This window comes from Hippopotamus amphibius, chromosome 7 (assembly GCF_030028045.1).
Source record: "Hippopotamus amphibius kiboko isolate mHipAmp2 chromosome 7, mHipAmp2.hap2, whole genome shotgun sequence".
Taxonomy (NCBI): domain Eukaryota; kingdom Metazoa; phylum Chordata; class Mammalia; order Artiodactyla; family Hippopotamidae; genus Hippopotamus; species Hippopotamus amphibius.
Genome location: NC_080192.1, coordinates 70,072,249 through 70,085,964, shown reverse-complemented (window position 1 = coordinate 70,085,964; position 13,716 = coordinate 70,072,249). Strand labels below are relative to the sequence as shown.

General features: G+C 42.0%; 1 protein-coding gene across 1 annotated transcript; it reads right to left on the bottom strand.

Moving 5' to 3' along the window:
* MRPL35 (mitochondrial ribosomal protein L35) lies at window positions 1-9,869 on the bottom strand. The gene is given in 5 exon segments (XM_057742898.1): window positions 1-332; window positions 3,506-3,650; window positions 4,303-4,492; window positions 9,720-9,845; window positions 9,848-9,869. Coding segments are annotated over 5 exon segments (672 nt in total). The 3' UTR covers window positions 1-143.
* Between the last annotated feature and the right edge of the window lie 3,847 nt (window positions 9,870-13,716).

Sequence of the window (13,716 nt, the reverse complement as noted above, 5' to 3'; positions counted from 1 at the left end):
AACGTTGATAAGTTTAATGTTGATACTGCACGTTTCCATCAGTTGGTACAATTTACATCATGTCATATACTACATCATCTTCACAAAGACATCATATACACCAAGATACATATTCAGCAGCTGGGGAATCGTACACTTCTGACCTATACTTGCAGGTTTGTTCGGTCATGGTACTTCTGGTAAGGATCGTCAGCATACCAGTTTCGCCTCTTCCAGAAAGATGTCGTCATTTTATCTAAGAGCTTACTCTGGGTTTTATTGCAGAAGACAAATTCCCTCAAGCGTCTTTTTCTTGCAACTGTCTTTTTCCATAATTTTTTCTTATAACCAGCCTGTTAGATAATATTACAAAGACATTTAAAACATTTATATAGGAAACAACAGATAGCTTAACTACTCATGATGGTTTTATAGGCCCACTGGGAACAAAGACAACTTTCATAGGGGCTGGGTATGTTTTTCAGAAAAATGTGATTCTCAATGCGGGGATACACAGAGAAAGTATGTGTAGTCTGAAAAAGGAATATTAATAACAATATTTTTTAAAAGATTATTTAGGGCTTCCTAGGTGGCACAGTGGTTAAGAATCCACCTGCCAATGCAGGGGACATGGGTTCGAGCCCTGCTCCAGGAAGATCCCACATGCCAAGGAGCAACTAAGCCCGTGTGCCACAACTACTGAGCCCATGTGCTGCAACTACTGAAGCCGTTACTAGAGCCTGTGCTCCGCAACAAGAGAAGCCACTGAAATGAGGAGCTCACGCACCACAATGAAGAGTAGCCCCCACTCACCGTAACTAAAAGAAAGCCCGTGCACAGCAAAAAAGACCCAACACAGCCAATAAAATAAATAAATAAATAAATAAATAAATACATTTATTTAAAAAAAGATTATTTAAATTAAAACCACAGAAAACAAAGCTAAATAGATCGTTGTGGCTGGTGAAATTTAGGGTAATGACGTACAATTTTAACAGCTCCCTTTATATGCATTCCCTTATTATCTCTTCAGCAATGACAACTATTATTCTCACTGTACAGATTAAAGAGAAGCAACCATTGATTAGAGCATTTAAGTAGCAGACTGAGGTCAGAGAATGAGTAAGAGTTCTTAACCACTACACTGCCCTCTTCCTAACATGGAGGATGAGGGAGTAATGGCTAGCTGGTGACCTGTATGTTCATTTAAGGAGGTCTAAGTATTACAAGGGCTGAGAAGCACATTTCTCAAGTATATTTATCATTTTTGTACACTGGGGACCAGTTTCTATAGTAAGTACTTTTCTAAGGGATAATCACTACAGGAAAGAGTGGTGAGGGAATGGTTATCCCATATGTTTAATTCAGAACTGCCATATATACCATCCATACATTAATTTTGAAGAATTAATTTTTAAGAAACAAATAATTAGACTGAATATAAGAACTATAATCAGAGCCTGTTTAAACTATTAGAGACCTTCGGCCCTGCACAGGTTAATGCTTGGCTAAATCCACACAGTAACTTAGAGGGGAGGTGAGACTAGAACCCAAGCTATTGGTAAGAGCACTTGGGCCCTCTCAAGCCCAGGGCTCTGTAGGGCAGCACGCCAGCTGAACAGAAGCACAGCTCTTCACTGAGAAGGTGCCTGGTTTTCACATGCATTAGTGTTGGCTCTGTGGCCAGCAACTCCTATAGTCTAGTGATGCTTAGAAATAAGAAAGGGTTATTGTATTTCAGAGTTCTGCTTTTAAAATGTCAGAGATTAGATGGTTACTTATATTGCTTACAGTTTTAAGTTGAAAGATTCAAAGCAAATTCCCCATATTTATGTAATAATTTTCTAGTTTGCAAACCAAACCGGGTCCCTGTGGACCTCTGACAGACAGACAGCTAGTTTGCTGTCTTGCCCATCACCAGTAGAATAATCTCCTTTGAAGATCATTCTGTGAATGTAACCACTGTGAAAATGCTTGAGACTTTTTAGACAACCTCTAGGTTCAGAAATGGAAGGAGGGAATAAACAATAAAAATTAGGGATGCCTGGATGAAACTGCTGCACAAAATACTTTGTTTTTATACATTAAATTAACCCACCCAGATTTTTTGTTTTCCTCTTAAAATTAGATTTTTTTAAGCTCTTTATTGGAATATAATTGCTTTACACAGTTGTGCCAGTTTTTGCTGTACAACAAGATGAATCAGCTATATTTATATTAAAATTAGATTTTGATGAAGCAGGCCATTCTGCATATGGAATACTTTTGGGGGCCCTGAACAGGGACTAGGTATTATGATTGGAGAATTTGATCAGGTCATTTATAACAGTGTGAAGGTTTCAGGGCCCAGTAAAAGGGAAAGGAAGGCAAGGAAAACCACCCATATCATTATATCTAGGGCCAGATGAGGACCTGGAAATAATTAGTATGACAAAGGGGAGGAAACGTTACCAATGGTCCAAAATTCACGACTATCTGCTGAATTACTTAGTTTAGCTGCTTATGGATTACATGAGCTTCTACTGACTAGTGAAGGAAACTACCACAGTACTGTTCCAATGGGGAAATGAGCTGAGAATTCCAATCAACTTATTTGTCTACAAATTTAGGATTGTTTATAAGAGAGAAGATAATCCTTTCAACCTTTCAAATAGTGAGAAAAGCCTACCAATTATTTGATTTTCACAGGGAAACTAATTTTGATCTTGAAAGAGTTATTTGTTTATTAACTCCCAAGCAGAAAAAGGGAATTAGGATTTCAACAGTTATCAAAACTCAAAGGTGTTTCACAAAAGTCTGGTCTTCAGCTGCTTTCTAATCATCAGCTACTCTGTTTCCATGAATAATGAGGACATGAATGAAAAAGACCTGCTGCTGTGGGAGAAGACTGAGTAGGAATGCTCTGTCAGTGTCCCCTCTAGAGGCCATGGTCCCTGGCCAGGATAAGTGTTAGAGTTCTGTCTGATATGATCACCAATCATACACACCAACAGAGAAAAACTTATAAAGTCAAACAAACAAACAAAAACAAAACCATATAGGAGGGGTTAACATTCTGCCATAAAGATTAAGCCACCTGAAGAGCCCAATCCAAGGCAGGCTGGAAGCTCTTCAGTCCCAAATCTGTGCTGTGGGACTAAGTCCTTGCTGAAGTCTGCTCTGCTGTTTTAAACACAGCCTGCTCCGGGCTTAAACAGAGCATCTCCACAGGTTATTACACACTGGGGCCTTCAAAGGGATTCCAGGAATCACTAGATAAGCCAGACATGTAAGAGACCTGGGATGAACTTGTCCTGCAGTGAAGACTTTCGCCACTGTGAATGAGATGAATGTTTAAACATGCTTTCTTCACATGGATTCGCTTACATAAAGAGATGCCTGCCAAGCTGGGACTTAAACACAACACTGTGAAAGCTACTGATAAGATGTGGGGAAGACGTGTCAAGGAACAGGCTAACTGAATTCTGCTTCAGCGTAATCTAACCTCACACTCCTTTTCTAAGCAAGTGACTGTGTGAAGACTCACCTTCCTCCTTAGCCACAGGCCAGAATGAAGTCGAAGAAACCTATAGACGACAGCTTTCACAGTCTTCCTCTTGCCTTTTCTTGAACTGTAGTATGTTACAGTTCTGACTGGTGGTTTCAGGACATTTGGGAGCAAGGGGGCAACTCTAAAATATATTAAAAAAAATTTAAACTCAACAATAAGACATTACAGGATAAAATCCACTTCTATACTTAGAAATGAAAGCAGCAGCTCCACTGGAATAGAGCTAACTTTCAATAAACACTGTTATTCCAAATGACCCATGACACTACACATAAGAACAGCAACTATCATCAACCTGCAAGCCCTCCATAACCTACCCCTCAATCCCCAGGAGAGAATTCATCCTGGTATATTTTAATCACCTGATTCCTTATCCATCTGCCACGAGATTATAAATTCCTTTAGGGCTTCAACTTTTTATCCTTATATCGTTTCTGCCAAGTATGGTGCTGGGCACCCTGGAGTGCTTAACTAAACATTTGCTGACTGAATGAGCACCACGTGCAGCCCAGCCTTGTAAGCTGAACCTCTTGTTCGCCCCCCCACCTTGGCTGACAGCTTCCACCCAGGAAACCACACCTAGAACATCAGAAGTGGGCCCTGTGTGGTCGTGCCTGCTGCTGGCGTGCATGTTCTCCCACCCTATCAGGCAAAGTCTACATAATAAACTGTAGGTAGGCAAAGAGTATTATCTACTTCTAAGATGTTGCTGTAGACGTGAAGACTTTAAAGAATTTTTGTCCAAGCATCATGTCTACCGAAATATACTCAACCTATTGAGGACTGTGGCAGTCTGCCCACATGTCAGGTTTCTGACAGACGTGATCAGTCTGGGAGCAGAAGACACAACCAGTGTCTGAATATGACTGAAGTGTCGGGATGACAGTGCAGAACTAAGACAGGTATTCTTGGAGCAGTTTCGATAGGCTGAAGATGCCAAAATATTCAGGGGCCGTAGGATTCCTGGAGAGAGAGAGAAGCATACATGCTTAACATGACACTCCAAAATAGGTATCCAGGCAATTCCCTGGCGGTCCAGTGGTTAGGGCTCGGCGCTTTCAGAGCTGGGGCCTGTGTTCGACCCCTTGATCCGGGAACTAAGATTCCACAAGCTGCGGGGCATGGCCCAGAAAAACAAAAGCAAAATACGCATCCAGATATTTAAAAAGTTATGTATCAAAGCAACCAAAGTGTTATACATAATTAATGGGACCTGAGCATCAGACTCACATGTGGAGCTTTTTATCCTTATTGAGGTATAGCTTACACAACACAAAATGACCCATTTGTGTACAATCCAATGCATTTTAGTAAATTTAGAGAGTTGTACAACCACCACCACAATCCAGTCTGATGTGTCCTAGTTCTACGGTCAACAGTAGGGGACAAAAGACACATACTGTTAATTCCCACCACCAGATCTTATACTGTGCAGACACAGAACTCCCGCACCTAGGGAATGGCACAGCAGAGACACAAAAGCTCCCCAGCTCCCCCAGAGACACAGCAGAGTGGCAGGAGGATTCATAAAGAAAACAGAAGAGGTACTTGAGCTTCCCTCTAGAAAATGAACAAGCCACGAGAGGAGGAGGCAGAGAGTCCAGGTAGGATGAACAACATACGAGAAGGCAAGGAAGCTGAAACAAATTCATGGCAGGAGCAGGGACTGGACCTGCTACAGAGGCTGAACACTGTTTGCCTGACTACCGGAGATGGCTGCGGAGTAGTGGGTAACAAGATGGGCAGCTCAGAAGGCAGATCACGGAGGGACTGAATGCAGTCCTCATTATCAATCCTTCACACTATCACCAGACTCAGAGTCCACAGCTGCAAAGCAGAATCACTCACAGAGCTCTGACTCCACTTGTAGATTCTGACTGAGGCTAGTGCGGGACTCAAGAATGTGCATGTTAACAGAAAAAGAGCCAAAGACATAGAAAACAATCTTATGGTTACCGGGGGGGGGGGGGGGGCGCGGGGATAAACTGGGAGACTGGGATTGACATATACACACTACTATATATAAAATAGATAACCACTGTATAGCACAGGAAACTCTACTCAGTACTCTGTAATGACCTATATGGGAAAAGAATCTAAAAAGAGTGTACATATGTATAACTGATTCACTTAGCTGTTATAGCAGAAAAGAACACAACACTATAAATCAACTATACTCCAATAAAAGTTAAAAAAAAATAATAAAAACGTGCATGTTGATAAAACTCCACAGGATGGTGGAAATGTCTGAAAACTGGATTGTGGTTGACGGCCACACAACTCACTACATCAAACTGCACACACAGAACAGGTAATTTCATGGTATGTAAATTATACCTCAATAGCTGGTTAAAAAAAAAAGCTCCACAGGTGAGTCTGATACTAAGCGACGGCTTAGAACCACAGTCCCCTACACTGATTTCACATAACAAGTGAGGGGCAGTGTGGTGAAGTGAAATGCCAGTGTTTGAGCCAGACTAGGTTCGTATTCTAGCTCTACTACTTACTAGCTGTAACCTCTCTGTGCCCCAGTTTCCTCAAATTTAAATCAGGTTAATCATGGGCAGGTAATGAGAATTAAATAAGATAAAATATGTGACGTACTGGGAAGAGGGCCCAGCATAGCAAAAACATTTTATAAATGCTAAATGCAGATAATAAAAAAAGAGCTGAGGAACGCTTAGCAAAGATGGTATAATGTTAACAGATGGCAGAAGGAAGATGGAAAACTTAAAACCCTTATTTTGCTTTTCTCTTCTCCAACAGAGATAATAATTTTCAGTTCCCTAGCGACCTAGTTGTTAGGATTCTGGGCCTTCACTGTCGTGCCCCTGGTTCAATCCCTGGTGGGGGAACTAAGATCCCATAAGCAGCACAGCAAAGCCCCCCCAAAAAAGGATAATTTTCAAACTGAAAAAGGTAGCATAAACACTAATGAGTTAGCTGAAATCCAAGATTCTGTAGACTGGTGAGAGAGCCCTTACACGAGGCCCTTGGAAGTCAGATTCTCAATACAGGCCTTCTAGTCTCCAGGTATAAATAATTTATATCTCGAAGAACTGAAACAATCTGCAGACATGATTACAAGCCAGGAGGTAACCTTTGAAAGAGTAAATGAACAGGAGGATTGTAGACAACAAAATGTCCCAATTTTCACAGATCATCAAAGGTTGATGTGTCTTAATTAAAAAACAAAACTCTCAGAAATTCTTGGAAACAGCCCCTAAAGGAAGTGAGCAGATAGAGTCTAAAAATAAATGGTTAAACTACAGGCTTATCTGTAGGAAAAAAAAAAAAAAAGGCTAGAATGGATAAACAGAAATGTGCATAAAAAATTTTGTCAACTGGGAGTGACCTGATCCTTAAAAAGAACTTCATTTCATTTTTGATGCAGTCACCAGCCTGAGAAGTCATGAGACCATCTAGACAGTGTATCCTGCCTTTAGGAAGGCATGTGAAGAGGTTTCTTATATTCTAAATAAATACAGAAATGTGGGCAGGTCAATAAATTAGGTGAATTCCAAGCTGATTAGAAACTATATTCTGTGGGAGACATCCTTGGGAAACAGGTCAGATGGGTGCCAGACAGAGAAAAACAAAAACAGGGAGTCTAAGGGAGCAGCACACGGCTCCAAGAAACCCTGCAAACAGCAATGTGCTGCAGACAGCATAATGTGTAGGGAGTACATGCTGTGAAGCATGAGTTTAGGGAACAGACCCCATGGCCTGGATCCCAGGAGTGTTTATCTGCTAGGCTCAACAATTAGGATTGTAAGCGCCTTCTCTTGAGATATTTACAAATTCATGTCTTCCTGGTACTGGCAAATAAATATGAAGGACAAAGTCTCAGGTGGGACTGAGCCCAGTGCTGGTTAAACTATTACAAGAGTTAGTTTCATTTCTTCGTCTCTGCGGCAATATTCAATTAGTTGATTGCTGTTCTCCTGGTGGAAGTGTCTTCCTGACTCCCTAATTGACTATTTTCCTCCCAATTTATATGAAGGTCCTGAAGGTATACAAGGCGTGTTTAGCAAATCTGCACAAAAAACAAGCTGGGAACCATGACTTATAAACATATTTGTGAAAAGATAAGACTACTTGGACTCAAAGTGATCTTAGTAAAAGGAAAAACAGATCAAAATTAACAAGTTGAAACCGGGGATAAACAAACTGAGGTTAGAAAAAAATGTTTCCCGGCACTTCTCTGGTGGTCCAGTAGTAAAGACTGGGGGGGAGCATGGGTTTGATCCCTGGTCAGGGAACTAACATCCCACATGCCGTAGAGCAACTAAGCTTGCATGCCTCAACGAGGGAGCCTGCATGCCACAAACTAGAGAGCCCATGTGCTCTGGAGCCCATGTGCCACAACTAGAGAAGAGAAAACCCACACTCCACAACTAGAAAGAAGCCCATGCGCTGCAAGGAAAGATCCTGCGTGCCTCAACAAAGATCCTGTGTGCCTCAACTAAGACCCAACGCAGCCAAATAAATAAATTAAAAAAAAGAAAAAAAGAAAAAAAATGGTTCCTGGAACAACAGGAAGGGTGAATGTGGCTTGAGAGCAGATTCTGGGAAAATGACTTGGGGCTCTTTATCCACCATACCCTCTCCTGGACCAACACTGTGATTCAGCTTGTGAAAACCAGAGTCCAACTTAGACTGTGTTAACCAAAAGGCAGCTCACAAATGAAGGGCAGTGATTAACAGCTCCTTCAGTCTTCTGCCTTCTTTGGGAATTTTAATACAGACTGGCTTTCTCTTAAATACCCTCTTGTATGGAGAATGCTGATGTTTTCATGAAGGAGGGGACACAAAACCAGTTCTTAAGGAATAAAAGGAGGTAGCGGGAACAGGAGGCCAAAAAGTGGCATACATGGTACCTTTGGGGAGTTCTGTTTGGGGAATTACAAATAGCCGTCCTGTGGCAGGAATCAAAGGACAGTATGTAAAATAGTGGTCGTCAAGTTTTTTTTGATCCCATACCCTCTGAAAGAATTTTGAAAAATTATGTACCCTTTCACAAAATTTTAAGCAATATCTATAATTTTAAATAGTTTAAGTTGTTAAAAAGGATATAACTTCCAATATATTTCAAATAATGACATTCATTTATTTTTTTGGATGCATTGGGTCTTCGTTGCTGCGCACTGGCTTTCTCTAGTTGTGGCCAACAGGGGCTACTCTTCACTGGGGTGCGTAGGCTTCCCATTGTGGAGCGCCGGCTTCAGTAGTTGTAGCACGTGGGCTCAGCAGCTGTGGCTCAGGGGCTCTACAGTGCAGGCTCAGTAGTTGTGGCGCAGGGTCTTAGTTGTTCCGTGGTATGTGGGATCTTCCCGCACCAGGGATCAAACTCATGTCCCCAGCACTGGAAGGTGGATTCTTAACTACTGCGCCACCAGGAAAATCCTACATGTTCTATTTCACAATTGAAAAATACCCAAGGTAAACAAGCTCTTCTGTAACAGCTGGGACTTTACACTTTTTTCTTATTAGTTTTCTTCCACAGAATTTCATCCTATTTTGTGCGAAAGTAACTTACTGATAATCGTATCGTATTTGAATGCTCTTTAACTTCTGCAAAAGTCCTTAGACTCAAGGCAACCCTTCACTCCTCTCATCTCTCTGTCCAGAAATCCTCAAGACTGCCCTAGTGCCGGGACGGAGTGAACCAAACAGCCACATTCCCCGCACGCTGTGTGAATCTCATACACACACGCTTACCACACGCCAGGTGCTACACAAGGCACTTTACGTGCTCGAGCTCATTTAGTCCTCAGGTGCATGGTGTTATCCCTGTTTCAGAGCCGTAGAATCTGAAGTTCAGAGATATTAAATAACTTTTCAAGCTCAAAGGTCGTGAGTGGCGGATCCCAGCCTCCGTGGGACTTTTCTGTCTTCCTCGCCCCCCACGCCCGTCCTTCTGGTTGGTGTTCTAGGGAAGGCGGAATGGCTCGGAGCCGGTAAGGAAGGCGAAACTGCGGGACACCCAGCGTTCGCGACGGATCTCCGGTGCTGGCGGCCGATCACACGCCGCCCCGGAGAAAATTCGGAACAAACCTCTGGCTTCAAATAACAGCCCCCCCTCATTTCTTTTTTTAAACTGTTAATCTCCACCCTAAACGCCCACCCCATCCCGCGCCAGTCCGCCCTTCTGTGAAGGCATAAATCGAGCTCGTCGCTTTCCACTGACCTGAAGCCGCTCTCACAGCACCGACAAAAGCGGAGGCCGCCATCTTGCCGTCTTGCCCTACGGCAGCCGAATTGGGTCTAAAAGCTTCAGAGCACGAGGGCATTAAGGAAAAGCAACCTGGGCGAGGTCAAGGAAGGGAGTTAAAAACATCAATCAGGGAACGGTGAAGGCTACCTTCAGTGAATGTCTTCTTTATGCCAGGCTGTCCCTCACCCCTGTAAAATAAGTGCCTATAGAACAGTGCCTGGCATATAGTAGGCTCTCAGTAAATACTTACTGAGCATTTGATTGAAAGATGTATTTAAATATCAACATATTTGAAACAATTTCTTTTTGCTCATTTCTTTAAATTTATTTGAGAGAATAAAATGTATCCTTCCACAGCTGGGATATGTTAGGCTAAATGGATAGGAAATAGCAATATTATTAGAAATTTTTTAAAAAATCGAATGCCAACTCTAATCAAATGAATGTAAATATCCTGACAACATCACACACACACACACACTTTTTTTTTTCTAATCAATAGCACTGTCGTTTGGTAGAACAGCATCTCAACTCTTCCTGAACAATTCACATTCCTTACCTTATTCCTGAGAATTAGTGATCATACATTTAAAATAAATATTCATTCAAACAAAATAAACAGCAAACCTCTCTCCCGTCTTTGTTGCCTAACATACTTGATGCATATACAATATATGGCACTATATACTGGCTGAAATGGGTAAGGGTCACACACTGAGTCTCAAGAGTTCGTATTTAATAAAGAGACAAGTACAGACCATAAATACGAGGCAGATAAATGACTCATGGGCAGTTCAAAAATAAGGAGAGAAGGCTTCTGGTTGGGGTGATCAGGGACGAGGTAAATATAACATGGATCTTAAAGAATGGGAAGGATTTTAACAAGGGCAAGATTTCTGTTGGCAGTAAGACCATAAAGAGCTAAGGTGAGAAGAAAGGGAGGCAAGACAGCCACAGGATTTATTTAGAGCAGTGGTTTTCAAACTTTTTGGTCTTAGAACCTCTTTACATGCTTAAAAATTGGGGACCCCAAAGTGCTTGTAATTATATAGATTATTAGTATGTATTATGTTGGAAAGTAAAACTGAGAAAAAATTTAAATACTTATTGCGCTAGTTTCCTATCACTTCTATAACAAATTAACTCAAGTTTGATGGCTTAAAACAAGTCTATTATCTTACAGTTCGGTAGGTCAGAAGTCCAAAATGGGTTTCACAAGGCTACAGTCAAGTATCCAGGGCTGTGTTCCTTCTGGAGGCCCTAGAGGAGTTTGTTTCATTGCCTTTTCCAGCTTTTAGAGGCTTGTTGCCTCCTTCCATCTTCAAAGCCGGTAATCACATCACTGACTTCAGCTTCCACTGTCACACCCTTTTCTGACTCTGACCCTCCTGTTTCCCTCTTTCACTCATAAGGACCGTTTAATTACACTGAGTCCACACAGATGATTCAGAATAGTCTTCCCATCTCAAGATTCTTAATCATATCTGTGAAGTTCTTTTTTTGTCATTTGAGATAACATATTCACAGGTTCCAGAGATTAGGAGAATGTGGACCTATTGGGGGATAAGTATTCTGCTTACTGCACTTATTAATTCATTTTATTATTATTATTTATTTTATTATTTATTGGCTGCATTGGGTCTTCGTTGCTGTGCACAGGCTTTCTGTAGTTGCAGAAAGTGGGGGATACTCTTCATTGCAGCACACAGGCTTCTCATTGTGGTGCCTTCTCTCGCTGAGGAGCACAGACTCTAGGCTCCCGGACTTCATTAGTTGCAGCATGTGGGCTCAATAGTTGTGGCTTGTGGGCCCTAGAATGCTAGTTGTGGCACATGGGCTTAGTTGCTCTGTGGCATGTGGGATCTTCCTGGACCAGGGCTTGAACCCATGTCCCCTGCATTGGCAGGCAGATTCTTAACCACTGAGCCACCAGGGAAGCCCTATTAATTCTTTTAAAAATAACAATTATAGGTAATTCCCTGGCAGTCCAGTGGTTAAGAATCTACACTTCCACTGCTGGGGTACAGGTTCAGTCCCTGGTCAGGGAAGTAATATCCTGTGCAGTGCAGCCAAAAAAAACAAATAAAAAACCCCGAACCAATTATAAACCTATTACATATTAACACAGATATTTTTATGAAAAATAACTATCGCAAAATTAAAAAAAAATATTGAGAAGAGTGGCATTGTTTAACCTTTTTGCAAATCTCTGTAAGATCTGGTTTAATAGAAAACTTGATTCTGAAATTTGCTTATGCATTCAATTTGCTGTGGTATTGCTTGCCATGTAGTCTCTGGGAAAACTCTACAATTATGAATAATAAGTAAAAACAGCAAATAATATCATAATATTATGAAGACTGTTTTGATTTTATGGACCCTCTGAAAGGGTCTCAGGTTCACAAGGAGTCCTAGACCACACTTTGAGAACCACTGACTTGGTTATATTTCAGTTTCTCTGGGTTTTAGGGTAGACAAGTGGGTGATGAGCTTGAACCGCTATTGCTGCTGTCTTGATTTCCCACGGACGGTGGCCATTTTGAGCCACAAAACATGCACACAGGCTGGAAAAGTACTCTGAGACATTTCTTAAGGGTCTTTGAATTGGCAGTGGGAGTCACTGCATATTTTTGAACAGGGAGTGATTTAAATTTCTGAGTTAATTTAGGAGAATCGATTTTAAAGCAAAAAAAAAAAAAAAAAACCTCTGAAATTGCACGTGGAAGATGAGGGTTAAGGACTTGGTTAAACGAGAGGTTAGGAAACTACAGAATTAATTTTGGAGTTTGAGATCTTGAAGCTGGAGAAGTTGCTAATGATGCTCAGGCTCAAGGTGTGGCCCTGCCAATCATGGCTGGAGGAGACTGAAACTGCTCATTGGCAGTGAGAAGTTTATGGCCAAGGTTTTTGAAAAGTCATCACCCAGCATGACAGCAGTGGGCAGGGATGGGATGGGGGGGGTGGGGCGAGGACTGCAGTTCAACAATTAAAATTACTTAAAAAATGGGAGACTGCTCTGGAGGCTAAGTGATGGCGATATGAAATACAGAGTGTAATGTAATTACAAAAGTACTGTGAAAAACACTGAACCTATACAAACGTAACTGTTTGATTTTAGATAATTTTCAAACCTATTTCTCTGCTTTACAAATGGGATTTAGTAGCGTTGTCTACCTCTACGGAGAACACCATACTACAATACAGTACCTAGTTAAGACTTGAATACTTTGCAAGCGCAATAGAAACACAAGTTATTTAGTTTCTACGACATTGTGACCATGAGATCATTATTAGTGTTAATAGTACTGACCATGGTGTTCAGTGTTTAACATGTGTTACCTTGACTATAGACTCAGTGCAATACTTTGAACAGTGTTTCTGCACTGACCTCATGTTGCAATCCATCCCACAGACCAAAATTACCTTTCTAAGATAAAAAAAAGTGTTGTGGTTTAATATGGAAGGAGTAGAAGCCGTGGAACCCGAAGGATCAGGGTTCCTATCCCCGCCGTGCTATTTATTAGATACGTGAACGACACATTCTGCACAAAGATCTCCTCAGTGTTCTTTCACCCAGTCTCCCACAAGCAGGATGACTCCCTGAAGAAGGGCTGTCAAACAGAACGAAAGCGCAAACCTAGACAAGGCCGTGTTTACGTAATTTCGGGCAAATCCATTCCTTTCTATGAAATATCCAGCTGACAGACACGGCTGAGATGCTTTCTTGCTTGAATTCTCCCAGGAGTCACACCTGCCTGGTTTCCGCGCGGACCAAAGCGCAAGTTTCAGGCACACCGCCACCCCTCCGGTTCACCTAGCAACCCGAGCTTGGGGTAACAGCCATGAACACCGAGCGCGACCCGGAAGGAGAAATTGCCCTTTCCGCCGGGACAGGGCCCACCCTCCCCGAGCCGACTGGACAGCGGCGAGAGGGGGCTGCGCGTGCGCAGTGGCGTTGGCTGCCCTTCCG